The 16,509-nt window shown below is 64.2% G+C and overlaps 1 protein-coding gene across 1 annotated transcript in view; it reads left to right on the top strand.

Annotated features, from left to right (window-relative positions):
* The window catches only part of WNT7B (Wnt family member 7B), a 48,074-nt gene extending 31,901 nt beyond the window's left edge, over positions 1-16,173 (top strand). The window contains exons 3-4 of the mRNA XM_047064967.1: positions 9,635-9,906; positions 15,694-16,173. Of these exons, the coding sequence (XP_046920923.1) occupies positions 9,635-9,906; positions 15,694-16,173 (752 nt within the window). The remainder of the gene's footprint in view (positions 1-9,634; positions 9,907-15,693) is intronic.
* Positions 16,174-16,509: the final 336 nt, after the last annotated feature.

Below are 16,509 nucleotides of genomic sequence, written 5' to 3'. Positions count from 1 at the left end.
AGAGATTTATTAATTAAAAAAAATTTTTTTGATGTTTATTTAATTTTGAAAGAGGCAGGGTGCGAGCAGAGGAGGGACAGAGCGAGAGGGAGACACGGAATCCGAAGCAGGCTCCAGGCTCTGAGCTGTCAGCACAGAGCCCGACGCGGGGCTCGAACTCACAGACCCAGAGATCGTGACCTGAGCTGAAGTCAGGCGGGATGCTTAACTGACTGAGCCACCCGGGCGCCCCAGGCCTAGAGATGTGATTCAACAGTCCAGCACTGTGCACCAGCAGGAGTCCAGTTGCCAGGGGGCCGTAGCATAGCCCAGAGGGGCAGGGGGGTCTCATTCCACCGTGTCCCCACGCATGAGCCATTGTTGATTTGCCGCAAGCCAGGACGAAGGAACTTTCGAGGGCAGTCTGTCTGAGGCTGACCTCCCTAACAAGAGCGGCTACCAGAAGCCAGGGCTGTAGGAGAGGCCATCCCAGCGTCCCCCGAGCTCTGAGTGGGGGGTAGAAGCTCCTGGAAGGGCATCCCAGCTTGGGACACGGATCCCGGGGCTCGGGCTCATGCTGGCCCTAACTAAGCCAGGCTCTGCCCACTCTGGGCCTGGCGACCCCCTGCCCAGCTGGAGCATGACCCACCGCAGGGCTGCTGCGTGGCGTGCGAGGGCCTCACTGGGTCAGAACAAAGGCCCGGCGTGTTCGGACCTGGCAGGACGTTTTCCAGTGCTCTGTTTATGACAACGGCAGAGAAGAGCTTAGTGTGGAGACACTGACTCAGCCACAGGTGAGCTGGGGTGGGGGCCGGGGCGGGGCCAGAAGGAGACAGAGGGACAGATGGGGACAGAGGAGGAGAGAGAGAGAGAGAGAGGAACGGAGAGAGAGAGACAGACATACGGAAAGAGGGACAGAGAGAGGGCAACACAGAGGACGCGTGCCCGCCCACGGCTTCAACACAGGCTGCACCCACCCACGCAGCCGTGCCAGGCCCGGGGTCTAGGCCCATCCTGACATGAATCATAAAAGCAGCCCACGTGCGTTGGGCCCTTCCTGCGTCCCAGCTGCTCTGAGCCCTCCCTCCATGGCACTCACTCACTCCCGCTGCCTGGACCCTGCAAGGCGGAGGCCTCCTCACCTCCCCTTAACAGGTGCAGAAACAGGCACCTGCCTGGCCGTCACGGGGCAGAGCCCGGATCCCGCCCGGGGGGGCCGGGCCGGGCCCCTACGGAAACCCCAGGCCGGGCCGGGGGAGGGGAGGCTGGTGCGCCAGGGTTCTGGGCTTCCCGTTCTTCAAGTGCACAAATAGGGTTCGGGACCTCGCTGGGCTTGGAGGCATCTCTGGGCTCGCCTGACACCCGCTGTCCCTGCTTCTTGTAGGAACCACCTCCCCGCCCCCCAGCCGGGTCGGGATACACCTCAGGCAGGGAGTTAGAGGCTCAGGGCCGGTGGCTGAGCACGGTCTGGGGCCGAGGGGCCAGGGAGGCTCACCAGCCCCACCCCGGTCCCTGGGCTTCCCCCTTGCCCCCCAGTTCCTATGCTCCCTAAAACCTGGACATGGGCAGTGCACCTGCTTGCCTGAGTGACGCCGGGAGCTCCCAGTTTGGCTTAGGGTGTCTTCTCGCCTCCCGGGCCTCAATCTCTCCACCCATAAATCGGGTGTGTGGGGGGGGGGCAATACTTTCATCCCACTTCTAGGCTTATGAGGGGCTGCGGGCGGGTTGGGGTGGGAGTGGGAACTCAGATGCACTCACCAGTTGGCAGCGTCCCACTGGCCAGGCCTCAGGTCTGGAGGACTTGGGGACCACTCCATCCCACGTCCTTTCCCCACCTCAGCCCCAGCAGCCCTGTTCTGAGGTTTAGAACCCACGGCACTGGCCTCACTTTCGCGTTACATGGGGAAACTGAGGCTAGGAGAACGGAGGACTGGGGAGGGTTACCCGGGACCCCGGTCCCGTCTGGGTTGGCCCCCGTGATGGTGATCAGCAGGGCGGGGGGACTCGCAGGCAGGGCCTGAGTGCCCAGCGTCCCCTGCCTCCCTTCTGCTGTGCCCCGGGGAACCCCAAACTGCCCGTGGCCGTGCCTTAATTTCCCCCAAACCTGATCCTTTCCACCACTCTCTTGGTAACAGCCCCGCCAGATGCCCGGGCCCCACCTCGGGAGACTTCGGGGCTCATCTTTCCCTAAACAGTCCACCTGCTAGACCTGTTGGTTCTACCCTTGGACCGTGTCCCAAGCCCGGCCGTCGTCACCTCCTCCGCCTGGCAGGCCACCAGTGTTTCTTACCCAGCCCCTTGTGCCCTGCTCCCACCGTGCTGCCCACAGTCAGCCGGAGGGGCCTTTTAAAAAGTCGTTCGTAGGGTCACCCTCCAGGGGCTCCTCCTCTTCTTAAACTCCAGCCCCCTCCTCGCGGGCTCCCCAAGTCGACGCAGCGAAACCTCATGTTTCACACTCTCTGTGGGGTTGGACCACTCATGCTCTCCTCGTTCCCTTCTCGGGGACTTAGCATTGCAGTGTCCTCTACCTGCACACTGTTCCCTGTTGTGTGTGTGTGGCTCATGTCTCTTGCCACGCCCTCCCCGGTCACCCCCCAGTCACCTGTCCTGCTGACCCTCCATGGTTCTGACCCTGGGCTCCTGCCCATACTCTCAGGGAACCCCCTCCCAGATTGTCGGCCCCCTGGCTGTGCACTTGGCCTTGGGCCGGGGGATGGGTGGGGGCTGAAGGCCTCGCCTCCAGGGCTCTGGGGGTTGGGCCAGGAGGGCAGGCTGTGGTCAGTGTTGAGGGTGCCGATGGTAACAGAGAAAGCAAGGGCTGACGTTGGCCGGCCCGGGTCCCAGGCACCGTCGGCAGGACGCGAGGCAGGACAGAGCACGTCGCTGCCTGGCAGATGGGGAGTAGTCTGAGCGTGACTGTGGGGTCCCGAGTGAGATCCCGGCTCTGTAGCTGGCCTGCTGTGTGACCTCGGGCCAGTCACCTGCCTCCTCTGAGCCCAGCATCCTGAGAGTGTTAAAGCAGAGGACAGGTTGTGTGCAGTCCGCTAAAACCCATCAAGTGCTGTATGTTTTTACGACAGCCTGTTGAGGTAGAATTCACGGAGCCCACAGTTCATCCACGTAAGGGTCCCATTCCGTGGTTTCTAGTCTGAACGTGGAGTCGTGCACAAATCACCACCACCAATCGCAGAACATTTTTAGCGCCCCAAAAGGAAGCCCTGCACCCCTCAGCGATCACCCTCCAAGCCCCCGGCCTTTGACCAACACTCATCTGCTTCCTGTCCCCATGGACTGACCTATGCTGGCCATTTCATATCCCCGGGATCATGCAATAAACACGTGGCCTTTTGTGGCTGGCGTCTTTCACTCAGTACGTGTTTTCAAGGCTCCTCCGTGTCGTCGGGGTTTGAGTCTTTTCGTGGCTGAGGACTATTCCGTCACGTGGCTGGACCACCTCTCGTTCATCCATTCGCCGCCGCTGGACGTTGGGGTCACTCCCGCTCCGGGGCTGTCATAAATCACCCTGCCGTGTTTACGTGAAAGCTTCTGCGTGGACGCACGTGTTCGTTTCTCTTGGTACCCTGCAGGGGAATTTCTGGTTCTGTAGTAATTCTATGATTAACTTTCATCTTTTTTAAAGTTTATCTATTTGTTTTGAGAGAGGGAGGGGGGCGGGGGGGAGAAGGCGCGCAGGGGAGCGGCAGAGAGAGGGGGAGAGAATCCCACGCAAGCTCCGTGCTGCCAGAGCAGAGCCCGATGCGAGGTTGGAGCCCACGAACCGCGAGACCGAGAGTGGGGCGCTCAACCGACAGCCGCCCAGCTCCCCCCCCCCGCCCCCGCTTTTGAGGAGCCGGCAGACGGCTCTCCACCGGGGCTGCCGTGTCCTTCGCTCCCCGCGGCAGTGCGTGAGGGTCGATGTGTCCGCATCCTCGCTGACATCTGTTTGTCTTTATTTTCGCCATCCTGGCGGAGGGGGGGGGGGGGCTGGTACCTCGCTGTGGTTTTGACCTGCATTTCCGCGACGGCAGACGACGTGGAGCGTCTTTTCGCGTGTTGTTGGCTGGTTTTAGATCGTCTTTGGAGAAGTGTCTCTTGGGATCCTTCGCCCGTTGTGACTTGGGCTATTTGCCTGTTTTACTCTTGTGTCGTAGAAAACGCCGTATTGTTTTATGAAGGCCAAGTACAGGTGGGCCGACAGGCAAGGTGGTCTGAACCGTGTTGGCCACGAGCACGGGACGTGCACAGGTGCACACGCTCGCCCACACCCACGGGAACCGCATTCGCGTGTAAGCCTGGGTGTATGCCCGCGGCCACACGCGTGTGCGCACACGCACACGGAGATTCCACGTGGGGCACGCCTCTGGCTCAGCCACTTGGCCGTTTTGGGGCAACAGTCTTCATTTTGCAGGCGAGGAAATGGAGACAGGGACTGGTCTCCTTGACTGGTCCAAGGCCCCCCAACTGGCCAACCTTAGGGTCCAGACTTGGACTCCAGGCACCAGACTCTGAGCCTCCCCTCTGGGGCTGTGTGTGGCCCCAGACTTTTGGCCTCACCTCAGTCACTTCAGAACCTCCAGTATGGGCTCCACTCCCTGAGCTGCTGGGTGGCACGGGGCAGCACACTGTCCCTGTCTGGGCCTCAGGTTCCTTGCTGGGGACAGAAGGATAGCGCTGGAGGGGCCTCAGCTCTGAGGTCCCAGAGTCTCGGCTTCCCTTCTCAGAAGGAGCCAAGTGCATTTCCTACCTGCTTCCCCCGGCCTGCAGTCAATCGGGTCATTATGAGCTCAATTGTGGTCTTCAAAAAATAGTATGCCAGGGCCCTGGGGACGCCGGGAGGTGGCAAGTAGCTTTGAGGGGACAGCGAGGGAAACGCACGGGGCATATGGAGGGTGGGTTTAGCCCTGCTCTCCCCTGGAGGGCGGGGGTAGCTCTGTTCGGCCCGCCTTCCCGATTTGCTCAGAGGGGACATCCGTCCCCTCCAGGAGCTGCTCGCAAAGATCTGCCTGGTGTCCAGTGTCCTCCTCTGGGTCAGGGCGAGGATTGACGGGATGGACTAAGCCTGCCAGGCCCTGGGCCATGGGGCAGGCAGGAGGCTGCTTCTGCTCTCTCTGAGCCTGGCACCCAGCAGGGTCAGGGAGGGCTTGACCTTGAACAACCTATAGGAAAGGCATAGAGGTGCGGAGTCCCCGAGGGGCCCGGTGCCTCAGTTTGCCCACGTGGCAGCGGTTTCTGAAGGCTGTGCTGCTCCGGAGATTGTGGATTCATCCAGAATATGCGTGGAGGGAGCAGCTGGGCAGGCCCGGCTGGGTCGGCCCCAGGGAGGAAGCCCAGAGTGATGCCTGGGCCCATCCTGGGAGGCCTGGGCTTTCCCTGCTCAACCCCCGCCGCCTGAGTCCTGCTCACCATTTGGTGACGTGAGGGCAATGGCCGTTTGTCCTATTTGCTCTCAGAGCCGGGGCGTGGAGAGGGTGAGAACTGTAAGCCCCACTTGGTAAATGGGGACACAGGCTCAGGGAGGGTTTGTGACTGGCCTGGAGCCACACAGCAGATATGACTTCAGGTCCAGTGCCCTCCTGCCTGTTCCACCCTCCGTGTCCTGCTTTGCTGAAACCTTGGGCCCTACGGGGCTAACGGTTCTTGCCTTGACCTTCCAGGCCCCAGGAACGGACTGGCCAGGAAACAGCGAGCCCTGTGTCAGGGGCTGTGTGCTAGGCGGGGATGGGTGGGGTCAGGCCCCGGGGTCTTGAGGTCATCTCACAGATCTGGGGAGCCACCAGTGGTAGCTGATCTGGGCCCACAGGTTTGAGGGGCTTGTCACCCACCCGTTCTCACCCTGAAGGAGGATTGCAGGCAGTGCCCCTGGGGCTCGCGGGATGGCCCCGGGAGTGACCTCGGGAGGGGGCTGCCCCCCATCCGGGTCTGCAGAATAGCGCGGTGATGCCCCCACCCCCGTGGGGCCGCGTGGGAATGACACGAGGTGTGTGCGTGCAGAACACGGGTGCCACAAAGCCCCCCCGATCCAAGACCCAATGTCACCCTCCGCGATTCTCCCCAAACTACCCCTCGCCTGCCCCCCCGCCCCGCCCCCGATCGCCTCCCCTTGCCTTCATGGCGAGACAGGGTTTGGCCCATTAGAACCAAATAAAAAAGGAATTAGCGGGAGTGGCCGCCCCGTGAGTAACCGATGAGTAACCGAGAGTCTGCGCGGGGCCTAAAGCAGGTGACGCCAGGAGCTGGCACAAAGGACGGAAGGGAGGCTTTCGAGAAATGTCCTCCAGGTGCACGGGCCCGGCCTCCATGCCTGCTTGGGGACTTCAGGACAGCAGGACGTGTCGCATTCTGGGGAGGGGAGGGCCGGGTGGCAGGTTCCGGGGCCTCGGCGGGGAGCGCCCACGCCATCCCAGCTCGGGCAGGGCCTGGCTGTGGGACTTGGGACCCCATCCGCAGGCCTCTTGGTGCGACTGAACAGTCCTTTCATCCCACCTCCCGGGCGCCTCGCTCTCGACGTGCCCTGTGCGAGGCCAGCTCCCGCCCCGCGTTCACCTGCCGGCCACTCGCTGAGTCCCAAGGGCCACAGAGGGTCCAAACGCCTCGCCCCGGGGGCTGCGTGTGCCTCTTCCGCCCGAAGTCCGTCAGCGGCAAAGAGACCAGGCTGAGCCCCAGGCCCCGCGTCCCTCCCTCTGCCCCTCGGGGCTTTGATGCTACTGCCTGTGTTCAGACCCTGCTCCGGCCACCAAGCCCTAGTTCAACAGCCTCTCTGTGCCTCGGTCTGCTCACCCGTGGGATGGGCCCGTGACGGGCCTGCCTCGCACGACTGTCTGGGAGCTCAGGGAGGACATACGTGGGGGTGAGGGTGTTTGGCACGCGGCGGGAGCTGGCGGGTGACGGCGGGGATGGAGGCCTGGCTCCGCTGACCCGCTTTGCTGAACGGTTCCTGTAGCCAGAGCAGATTCTGAGGCCCAAATCCACAGCAGCGGCCCGGAACCAGGGCAGAGAGCACCATCCACTTCGTGGGGTGTCTCTGGCCGCCCTCACCTGGCTCCCCCGGGCCTCGACGGCCTCTTTTCTCCTTACTCTTGAGCTCACACTTCTAGCGTCAGATCAGCAAACGATTTCTTCTTCTTTTTTTAAGTTTTTATTTGTTTCTTTGGAGAGAGAGATTGAGCAGGAGAGGGGCAGAGAGAGAGGGAGAGAGAGAATCCCAAACAGGTTCCATCCCAGCGGCACTCGGGGCTCCAACTCACAAACCATGAGATCACGACCTGAGCCGAAGCTAGATGCTTAACCGACTGAGCCGCCCAGGTTTCCTCCCCCGCCCTTTTTTTTTTTAATGTTTATTTATCTATTTTTGGTGGGGGAGGGGCAGAAGGAGAGAGAGAGAATTCTAGGCAGGCTGCATGCTCAGATTGGAGCCTGACAGGAGGCTTGGTCTCACGATTGTGAGATCATGGCCTGAGCCGAAATCAAGAGTCAGACCTCAACTGACCGAGTCACCCAGGCGCCCTCAGCAAACTGTTTTGCACCTTGGACCTTTGCTCCTGCTGTGCCCACCGCCAGGAGCGCACACACCCACGTGCACACATCCACTCATATCCACACACAACACACACCTTACTTAAGGTGTCCCCTCCTCCAGGAAGCCTTCCTTGACTCCACCCCTCACAGAGGCAGGTGGGGACGTCCCCTGAGGTTCCGTGACCCCCCCCCATGCCCTTTCTTACAAAGCTCTATGGTCACCTCCCCTCCCGGAGCCCCCGAAATGCTTTCGCGCACCCTCTCCCCCGCGGCGTGCGCCTCTGTGCCCGTGCGCGTGACCTCGTCGGCAGGCCTGCTGGGCTTGGGCAACACCAGCACCAATAGCAGGGAGTCTGGTAACCACTTCGCACCCGACACCCTTCCCTTCGGGTAGCCTCGGCCTGATTTAGAGCTGGGGAGGGAGAGCCCCATATTCTCCCTTGACCCTGCGTCTGCCTGGGAGCCCCCAGCCGGCCCGCCTCGACGCTGCAGGGCTGGGGGCTCCTCGGTGCCCCTCAAAGGGCAACTGCGCTGACAGATGCTTCCCAAAGGAGTGGTGCTGGGGACAGTGCCCTATGCCGCTGGTTGGCAGGTCCCAGGTGGTGGCAGGCGTGGTGGGGGGAGCGGTGTGGGCAGGAAGGGCCCAGAGAGGAGCAGGGGCTGGACGGGAAGGCAGAGGCGGCCCTGTGTCCTTTGCAGACCTCGGTCTTGCCCAACGCCACCCTCCCTTAGCTCTTCTCAGAGGACGGACGTTTTCAGGAAGCTGTGCCTCCTCCTTGGTGGCAGAGGTCGACCAAAGCTTCCTCGGCACTGGGTCTCTAAGACCAACAGGTCCTCGGCCCAGATGGGAGGACCCCCAGGGAACAGGAAGCCCACCGAGGCGAGCTCCCCCCAGCAGGTTGGTAGGTGAGGAGGGGACCCCAGAGCACACATTCAAGGCCGATCACACAGCCGGCATGCAGGGTGGTGCTTAGTGGATATTCACGGAAAGGACTTGACCTTCGACCCTCTGCGGCCATCACTCTAGCCCCCACTCGCAGGGACAGCGGTCAGGCGCTCTGAGGGGCCTTTCCGATCACAGGCACAGGCTCTGTGCAACTACAGGGGCGTCACCGAGCTCCAGGCCCTCAGTGCCAGCTGCCTCGGGGCTCAGGGGCAGGAGAGGCCGGGCCAGGATGGCGGGAGGCCCAGGGCCCAGCCGGAGCCTGTGGAAAAGAAAGATGAACTGGCTCTGGACCCTTCCATCCAGGGGGCTGTGGGCCCCCGTGGAGCCAGGACGGCTCAGCTTCAGGGCTAACTGGGTAGGCAGCATCAGGTGCAGTGAGGGTCAGATCCGTGACTGGGGGCGGTAGGTAGCCCAGGCCCCCTTCTGGCTGGCAGTCTGGAACCGGTCTGCATTGGAACCGGTCTTGGCAAATCATGAGGCTTTGGACAAGGAGGGCAAGGACATTCCCCTGGAAAGACCAGGAAACCCCAGGAGCACAGGAGCAGCTCTTTCCGGAAGGAAAGAGACGTTGTTTTGGGCAGGGGACGAAAAAAGGGGGATGGGGAAGCCAGCTGGGCTCGGACTGAGGGCCTTTCCTGCTCCGGCAGAGGAGACCCAGTGAGGGTGCAGGGTAGAGGTGCACTGTGGGCCCCCTGGCTGGTGGCTGGGGGTGGGGGAGGCAAGGAGGACGGGCACCCAAAGTCTGGGCAGTTCAGGGGGGCATCTGAGCCAGGCAGGGGTGTTGAGAGAGAGGAGAGCCCCAGGAAGCCGGGGCCTGGTGATGGGGGGACAGGGGGTGGTCAGAGACACGGAGGCGGCAGCAAAGAGCCTGGGATAGGGCGGTGGGTGGGTGCTGGGAGGCTGGCCGAGTGGAGGGGGCGGGGCACAGACCCCACGTGCCCCCTCGCAGAGCCCGCCCCTGCTCTCGCCCAGGGTTGGGGCCCTTGGGACCGGGAAAGGAGGTGACAGTGGTCTCGAGTGCCGGTGGCGGGGCCGCGGCCACAGCCCTGCTAGAGGGGTTCCACCCGCCCCACTTTGCTGAGCCCGGAACTCAGAGAGGGCGAGCGCAGAGGCCAGGGTGGCCCGGCGCAGGGCGGCCGGAGACGCGCGCGCGCGGGTCCTCACCGCACGCACCCCATCCCCCCACCCCCGCAGGGAGCCGGGAGGCCGCCTTCACCTACGCCATCACCGCGGCCGGGGTGGCCCACGCGGTCACGGCGGCCTGCAGCCAGGGGAACCTGAGCAACTGCGGGTGCGACCGAGAGAAGCAGGGCTACTACAACCAGGCGGAGGGCTGGAAGTGGGGCGGCTGCTCCGCCGACGTGCGCTACGGCATCGACTTCTCCCGGCGCTTCGTGGACGCCCGTGAGATCAAGAAAAACGCGCGGCGCCTCATGAACCTGCACAACAACGAGGCCGGCAGGAAGGTAGGGCGGGCGCGTCCGGGGAGGGGGCGGGCGGGGTGGCTGCCGCCTCACCAGGGCTCCCCGCCCCCACCCCCGGCCCTGAGCCTCTCCTGGGGTGGGGTGGAGGGGCTCCTTGGGGATCTGAACCCCAAAGGTGTGTGGTGGGTGGCGCTGGGCCTGGTCGGCCCCTCTGACCCTCCCAGAGGCCTTACTGTTCCCATTTCGGAGGTAGGAAGACTGAGGCCGGGAGTCAGGAAGTGATGTGCGCGTGGCCAGCCGCTGGGGGATGGCAGGGCCGGGACCAGGGCCCAGCGTGGGGGCCACGGTCCCATGTCCCCGCCCCGGTCCCAGAGGGGTCGTACCAGCACACCAGGAACGCTTCCCGGAGGAGGTGGCCTTTGGCTCAGATTGCCCTGAGAGAGCAGCCTGAGGAACGGTGGAGACTGCAAGTGGGGAGGTCTTGAGGAGCAGCCACCTTCACACAGGGGGCGGGTGCAGCGGTGTGGGGCAATCACGGAGGACGTTCCGGCAGGGCCACACTGGGGCAGAAGTCAGGGTGAGCCCGGCCCCGCCTCAGGGAGATGAGGGCCCCAGATACTGGGCCGGGAGGAGCGGCCACCATGGCGGCAAGATGGCCCGAGATAGAGCGCCAGCCGAGCGGAACGCCTCTCCAGGTCTGGTTCCCCGGCCCCAGGGGCTGCACCCGGGGCACCAGGGCCTGCGGGTCTCTGCAGGCACGGGGACAGACCTGCCCGCCCTCTGCCGCGGGGACCACAGCTAAGGCCACCAGCTGCTCGCTCACTCACTCGACGAACATTCCCTGCCCCTTCTTTGTGCCTGGCGTTAGCTAGGCTGGGCACGGGAGACAAGGAGTAAGAGTGGCCGTGGTCATGGGAGCCCCCGTGGTGCCAAGTGGGTCCACTCAGGGGTGCAGAGGACAGATCCCGGAGCAGTGAGAGCTTGGAGACGGGGCGGGGGCAAGGGGGGAGCAGAAGCTCTCCGGAGGAGGTGCTGTCCCAGCAGGCCAGAAAAGAGCACAGGCAGAGGGAGCTGGCACTGGGAGCGGGGGCCGGCTGCCCGGAGCAGGCCTTGAATGCCAGGCCCAGGGACTGACTTGATCTTGTAGACGTGGTTATTAGCTTGGCGTCCAATGAGTGCACGGGTGGACGAATGAAGGAAGGAGGGACACGGTCTTTGCCTCCAAGGAGCTCACACACGGCGCGGAGGCTCCATTCTTCAGGCACGGACACATCCCCACCTGTGCCATGGCAGGCAGAGGCGGGCAAGGTTCGTTTACCTGGACGCACGGGGAGGGCTCCCTGGAGGAGGAGGTTCCTCTTAGGTCCCGAGGAAGGGCTTTCCAACAGCCCCGGGAGGAAGGTCTCACCATCCCCCTTTTCTGCACGAGGACAGTGAGGCCCCAGGTGGGCAACAGAGATACTGGCATCCCCGGAGGCCTGGGCCCTGGTCAGTGCTTGGTGGAGAAGCGTCCGAATAAGCAGCAGAGATGCAGGGAAGGGCACTCCAGGCACAGGGGCTGGCACAACCAAGGCCGGGACGTGGGGGTGGGATTCCGGTCACAGCTGCGGGGCAGTGAGGCCTCTGGGCCAGCTTAGGGTGGCGGCGTGGGGGACGGGCGCCTTGTGCAGGGCCGCGAGGGCCAGGCCGGATTCTGGCCTCTGGGCGACAGGTGCCGTGGGACAGGTCCCTGAGACAGTGATCCCAGCAGCCTGAGGGCCAGGGGGCCTGGGTGGAGGCAGGTCACCGCGTGGGGTCTTGAACCGTGAAGCCGTAAACTGAGATGAGGAGTAGGAGGGGAGGGCCCATCAGGGCAGGGCGGTCACAGGAAAGGGCTCCCCAGGGCTCAGCTGCCAGGATTCGGGTGCCGGCCGGTGCTGCCCCTGACTGCGTGTGAGCCTTCCTCGGAGCCTCGGTCTGCTCGTCTGCGCAGCGGACACAGCGAACCTTGTGCCCCTCCCCCACTGCCCTTCCAACAGCCCCCGACCCTGAGCCGGGGAGCACACGTGTGGTCTGAGCCTCTGGCAAAGGCCGTGACCCTGGGGGGCGGGGATCCTCCTGCTCCCGCTAGCACGGAGCTTGGGGGTGGCAGTGAGGGGGAGCTGTAGCTTTTGAGGTTTCCACAACAACTGGGTCTGGATCTTCACAGGTCCCCCCCCCCCAGTGCTGGGGTGCCCTGGTCCCCACCCTAGTTTGTCCAGGCCACCCCGCCCCCTCCCACTTGCTCAGGGCCCCGGAGGTCAGCAAGGCGGGTGGGAAACAAGCTGACTGGTACCACACGAAGTCCCACGGCCTGAGTGGCTCAGAGCGACAGAGATTTATTCTCCTGGTTCTAGAGCCGGAAGTCCTAAATCCAGGTGCCAGCAGGGCCCCCGTTCCCCGTGATGGCTCTGGAGTAGGACCCTGCCTGCCTCTCCCTGCGGCCCCAGGCGCTCCTCGGCTGGTGGCCTCATTATCCTGGCTGCCCCCCTCTGCACATGGTCCCCAACCTCTGGGTCTGTTTTTTCCCTTCTGTCCCTGACAAGGACATGTGTCCTCGGAGTTAGGGCCCACCCTGGTCCAGGATGGCCTCATCTCGAGCCTTAATTACACCTGGAAAGACCTGTTTTCCAAATAAGGAAATAGGTCACATATTGAGGTTCTGAGTGGACGTAAATTTCGGGGAGACACTATTCAGTTCACCACATCCTCAGTGGGCCAGTCCTGGGCACTGTTATCAGGATGGCTTTGGACTCCCCTCGTGGGTGACGGATGTCTGAAGTCAGTGATGGCACCGGGAGCTGGGGCAGGACCCCCGTCAGCTGGGCGCAGCCCCTACCCGACCTCATCTAGGTCGTGCCCCAGGGGGCACGTCCTTCCCATCGTCTGGGTGAAAACCCAGGTCCAGGGAGGGGTGACTTCTGCGAAGTCCCCAGCTGGGAAGCTGCCGGCCACGCCAGGCCCCCAGGCTGGCCGGACCGTGTGGCCGCCCCTCTCCTTCACGGCCCGGGCACTGAGCAGACAGCTTCACCTGATGCCTACGCCCAGGTCAGAGGGCGAAGCAGATGTGGGCCTCGTCCCCCGGGGCCTCGCAGGCCCACGGAGGGTCAGGCCACCAGTGAGGGCCCAGAAACAAATGTGTCACGTCCCTCTGTGGCCCCAGGCTCAGAGCCGCCTGCCTGCGGCTGTTGCCGGAGTGGAGTGTGAATCGCCTCCGCTAGGATGCCGGGACCCCCCCCCCCAACCTGGCCACAGCTGTTCCCGGAGCACAGGCCACACCCTTACTGCAGAAAGAACACGAGCTTGGCCTTTTCCCGGAGGCTCCCCCCCGCCCCCCCCCCGCCACACGGCCTAGGTCCGGGGAAACCGAGGCCCCGCTCGTCTGGGCGAGGCCAGGTCACCCCGCACCCTCCCAGGTGGTCTCCTGGGGCAGCAGGGCTGGCGCCACCATCGCTGTCACTCTTATCTTGAGGCCACTGGAGACGGAAACGGCACATTCTTGAATCCTGTGATCACTTCCCAGGAGAGGCTCAGGCCCCGGGGACCCAGCCAAGCGAGGATGCGTCTCCTTGCTTTGCAAACAGCTGCCCAATCGGCTCCATCTGCCCACCGTCACCGGCCTGGCCGTGCAGGGTCCGAACGTGCCTGGGCGGGTGGGCAGGAGGGCAGGCGGTGGAGGCTGGGCTGCCTGGCCTTGAAGAGGACGGGGAGATGGGCGGGGGGCAGGGGGAGGGAGGGGGCAGCCGTCCCGCAGGCTGCAGCAATGAGGCTGGACCGCTGGCCTGGATACCCCTGCCAGGTCTCAGGCCCTCACGGCCTCAGGAGGCATCTCCTGGGCCAGCAGCCCGGGGTAGGGGGCACCGCCCTCCAGGCTGGGGACTCTGAGAGAGGCATCCATCTGGCCACTCTTAGGCCGAGGGGCATACGTGGCAGGGCGGTGTGGCCAGGGCAAGAGAGGCTTCCTGGGTAGGTTAGTGGGGGAGGATTGATGCAAAAACGAGCATGGGGTAAGGGTGAGGGAGGGGAGAGAGAGGTCTGGCCAGGATGAACAGAAGTGTGGAGAGAAGGGTAGGAGGCAGGCAGGAGGTCCAGACATGCGTTCCCTTGGTGGGGGGCAACCCGCCCTTCACCTAGACCCCCAGAGCGGACTTCTGGTTCGTGCCCTCGACCCAGACACCCCTTGTCCCGCAATTCCAGTTCTGAATATTCCTTCCCCCGGGTGCTGGGGCCCTCCCCCACTCAGTCCTCCCCCTCCCCCTCGCCCCCTCCTCCTCCCAGCCTCCCAGGCCTCCAGCCCCCGGACATCATCCACAGGAGGGAATCCCACCCACCCCCAGGTCCTAGACACCAGCCTCAGGGCCCACCCAGCACCCACGTGATGCTCACGTGGGCTGAGCTTTTCCTCTGCGGACCTTGCGCTGCCCGTTCCGGGAAGACCTTCCCCTCTGCCTAAAGAGCTTCTCCTGCATCCACACCCCATGCAGGCACCCCTCCTCCGGGAAGCCTTCTTACCACGGCAGGGGTAGGCTCTCAGAGCGCCCGTTTGTGCCGGCTTCCTCTTCCCTCCCACACCGGGCTGGGAGCCCCCAGGTCCTTGCCGAGGACCAGAGCCCCAGGTAGCCAGGGTGGGGAAAATGGGATGGTAGCTGGCCCTGTGGGATGTTTCATTCATTCATTCATTCGTTCATTCGCTATGGGTCTCCTGGTCTGGGCCAGGGCTGGGGTTCCGGCCCAGGAAGCAGAGAGTGGCCAAGTTCCTTCAGGGCTGGGCTGCTGAAGTGAGGCCACCAGAGCCCGGACAGCTGACAAATGGCCCTTCTGCAACGGTGGGGCGGCAGCTAATGATTCCCCATCTTTAATCAGGCCGGCTGGCAGGGTCCTTTCGATCCAGGTAAATGAGTACCTGGGGTCAGGGCTGGCTCTGGGAACCGGCCTTCCGGGACCACGGAGGGAGGCCCAAGGAAAACACACCCTGCACCCATTGTGGGCCCTCGGGGAGCTGGGGAGAAAGAACAACACCGGCCGGGGGCCGGCTTCCCAGCAGATGGCACGCCTGGGCCTCGCTGACCCGTGCACTCACCTCCTGCTCGTCTACCCCCTCCGCCCTTCAGCAAACACGCGCAGAGCTGGGTGCGAGCACCAGGCTTTCGTTGAACAGCCAGCCATTCATTAAGCACCAACTACGTGCCAGGCCCTACCCCAGGCATGAGGGCAGGGAGTGGAGAGATGGAAGGGTGGGGATCTGCAATTAATAAGCACCTACTGTTGCTGGGCCTGGATCACCGCCGGGCTGGGTGCGATACCAGCTTCGCCACATTGCTGCCCTGTGACCTGCACGCGGCAAGCCGCGCGGCTGAGCCTCGGCTTCCTCCTCCGCGCGTTGACCTGAAGGGTTGCGAGGATTTAGTGAACCACGTTTGATAAACATCCGCCGTGTTCTGCCACGTTCTGGACACTCTCACTGGACCCTCATGAGGTCCTCTGCAGTAGGGACCTACGGTCAGCAGCCCCATTAAACGGACGAGGAGACGGAGGCTCAGGAAGGGGAGGCACTTAGGTGTGGTCGGACAGCGGGAAGTGGGGGAGCCCTGGAGGACGGGGGCAAGTGGGAGCGGGGACGCCCAGGCCCTGCGGGTGAGCACACTGGGCCCCAGCCCGCCCGGTCGCCCGCCGGTCCGGGAGGGCTGGGGGCGGGGCTCCCGGCCACGCCCGCACCAAGCCCCGCCCGGTCGCCCGCAGGTGCCGCAGGGCTGGGGGCGGGGCGCCCGGGCCCGGCCACGCCCACGCTGAGCCCCGCCCTGTCGCCCGCAGGTCCTGGAGGAGCGCATGAAGCTGGAGTGCAAGTGCCACGGCGTGTCGGGCTCGTGCACCACCAAGACGTGCTGGACCACGCTGCCCAAGTTCCGCGAGGTGGGCCACCTGCTCAAGGAGAAGTACAACGCCGCGGTGCAGGTGGAGGTGGTGCGGGCCAGCCGCCTGCGGCAGCCCACCTTCCTGCGGATCAAGCAGCTGCGCAGCTACCAGAAGCCCATGGAGACGGACCTGGTGTACATCGAGAAGTCGCCCAACTACTGCGAGGAGGACGCGGCCACGGGCAGCGTGGGCACTCAGGGCCGCCTGTGCAACCGCACGTCGCCGGGCGCGGACGGCTGCGACACCATGTGCTGCGGCCGTGGCTACAACACCCACCAGTACACCAAGGTGTGGCAGTGCAACTGCAAGTTCCACTGGTGCTGCTTTGTCAAGTGCAACACCTGCAGCGAGCGCACCGAGGTCTTCACCTGCAAGTGAGCGCGCGCGCGCCCCCGCCGCCGGCACGCGCGCGCCCCCGCCCCCCCTGCCCTGCTGGCTGCCGGGTGGGGGTCGGCGGGGAGCTCAGGGCGCGGGAGGGCTGCTCCCACCGGCGCCCCCTCGCTGCCCTCAGGGGCTCCTTCCCGCCTTTCTCGTCACTTCCGGTGGTCGAGCGATGCCCAGAGGGCAAGGCCGATGGCACCGGTGTCCCCGGTGGGGCGCCCAGCGAATTCTCGTTCTTTTCTCTGGGGAATTGAACCCCAAGGACACACGTCCTGGAAAGCGAAGTGACGACAAGACTCTGAGTGTCCCCCTCCCCCACCTTGTGGCACGGAC

The sequence above is a fragment of the Lynx rufus genome, unplaced genomic scaffold (assembly GCF_022079265.1).
Source record: "Lynx rufus isolate CCGP_SWC_20201006 ecotype Redwood Valley unplaced genomic scaffold, mLynRuf1.p SCAF_7, whole genome shotgun sequence".
NCBI lineage: Eukaryota > Metazoa > Chordata > Mammalia > Carnivora > Felidae > Lynx > Lynx rufus.
This window is presented reverse-complemented; position numbering and strand designations above follow the sequence as displayed.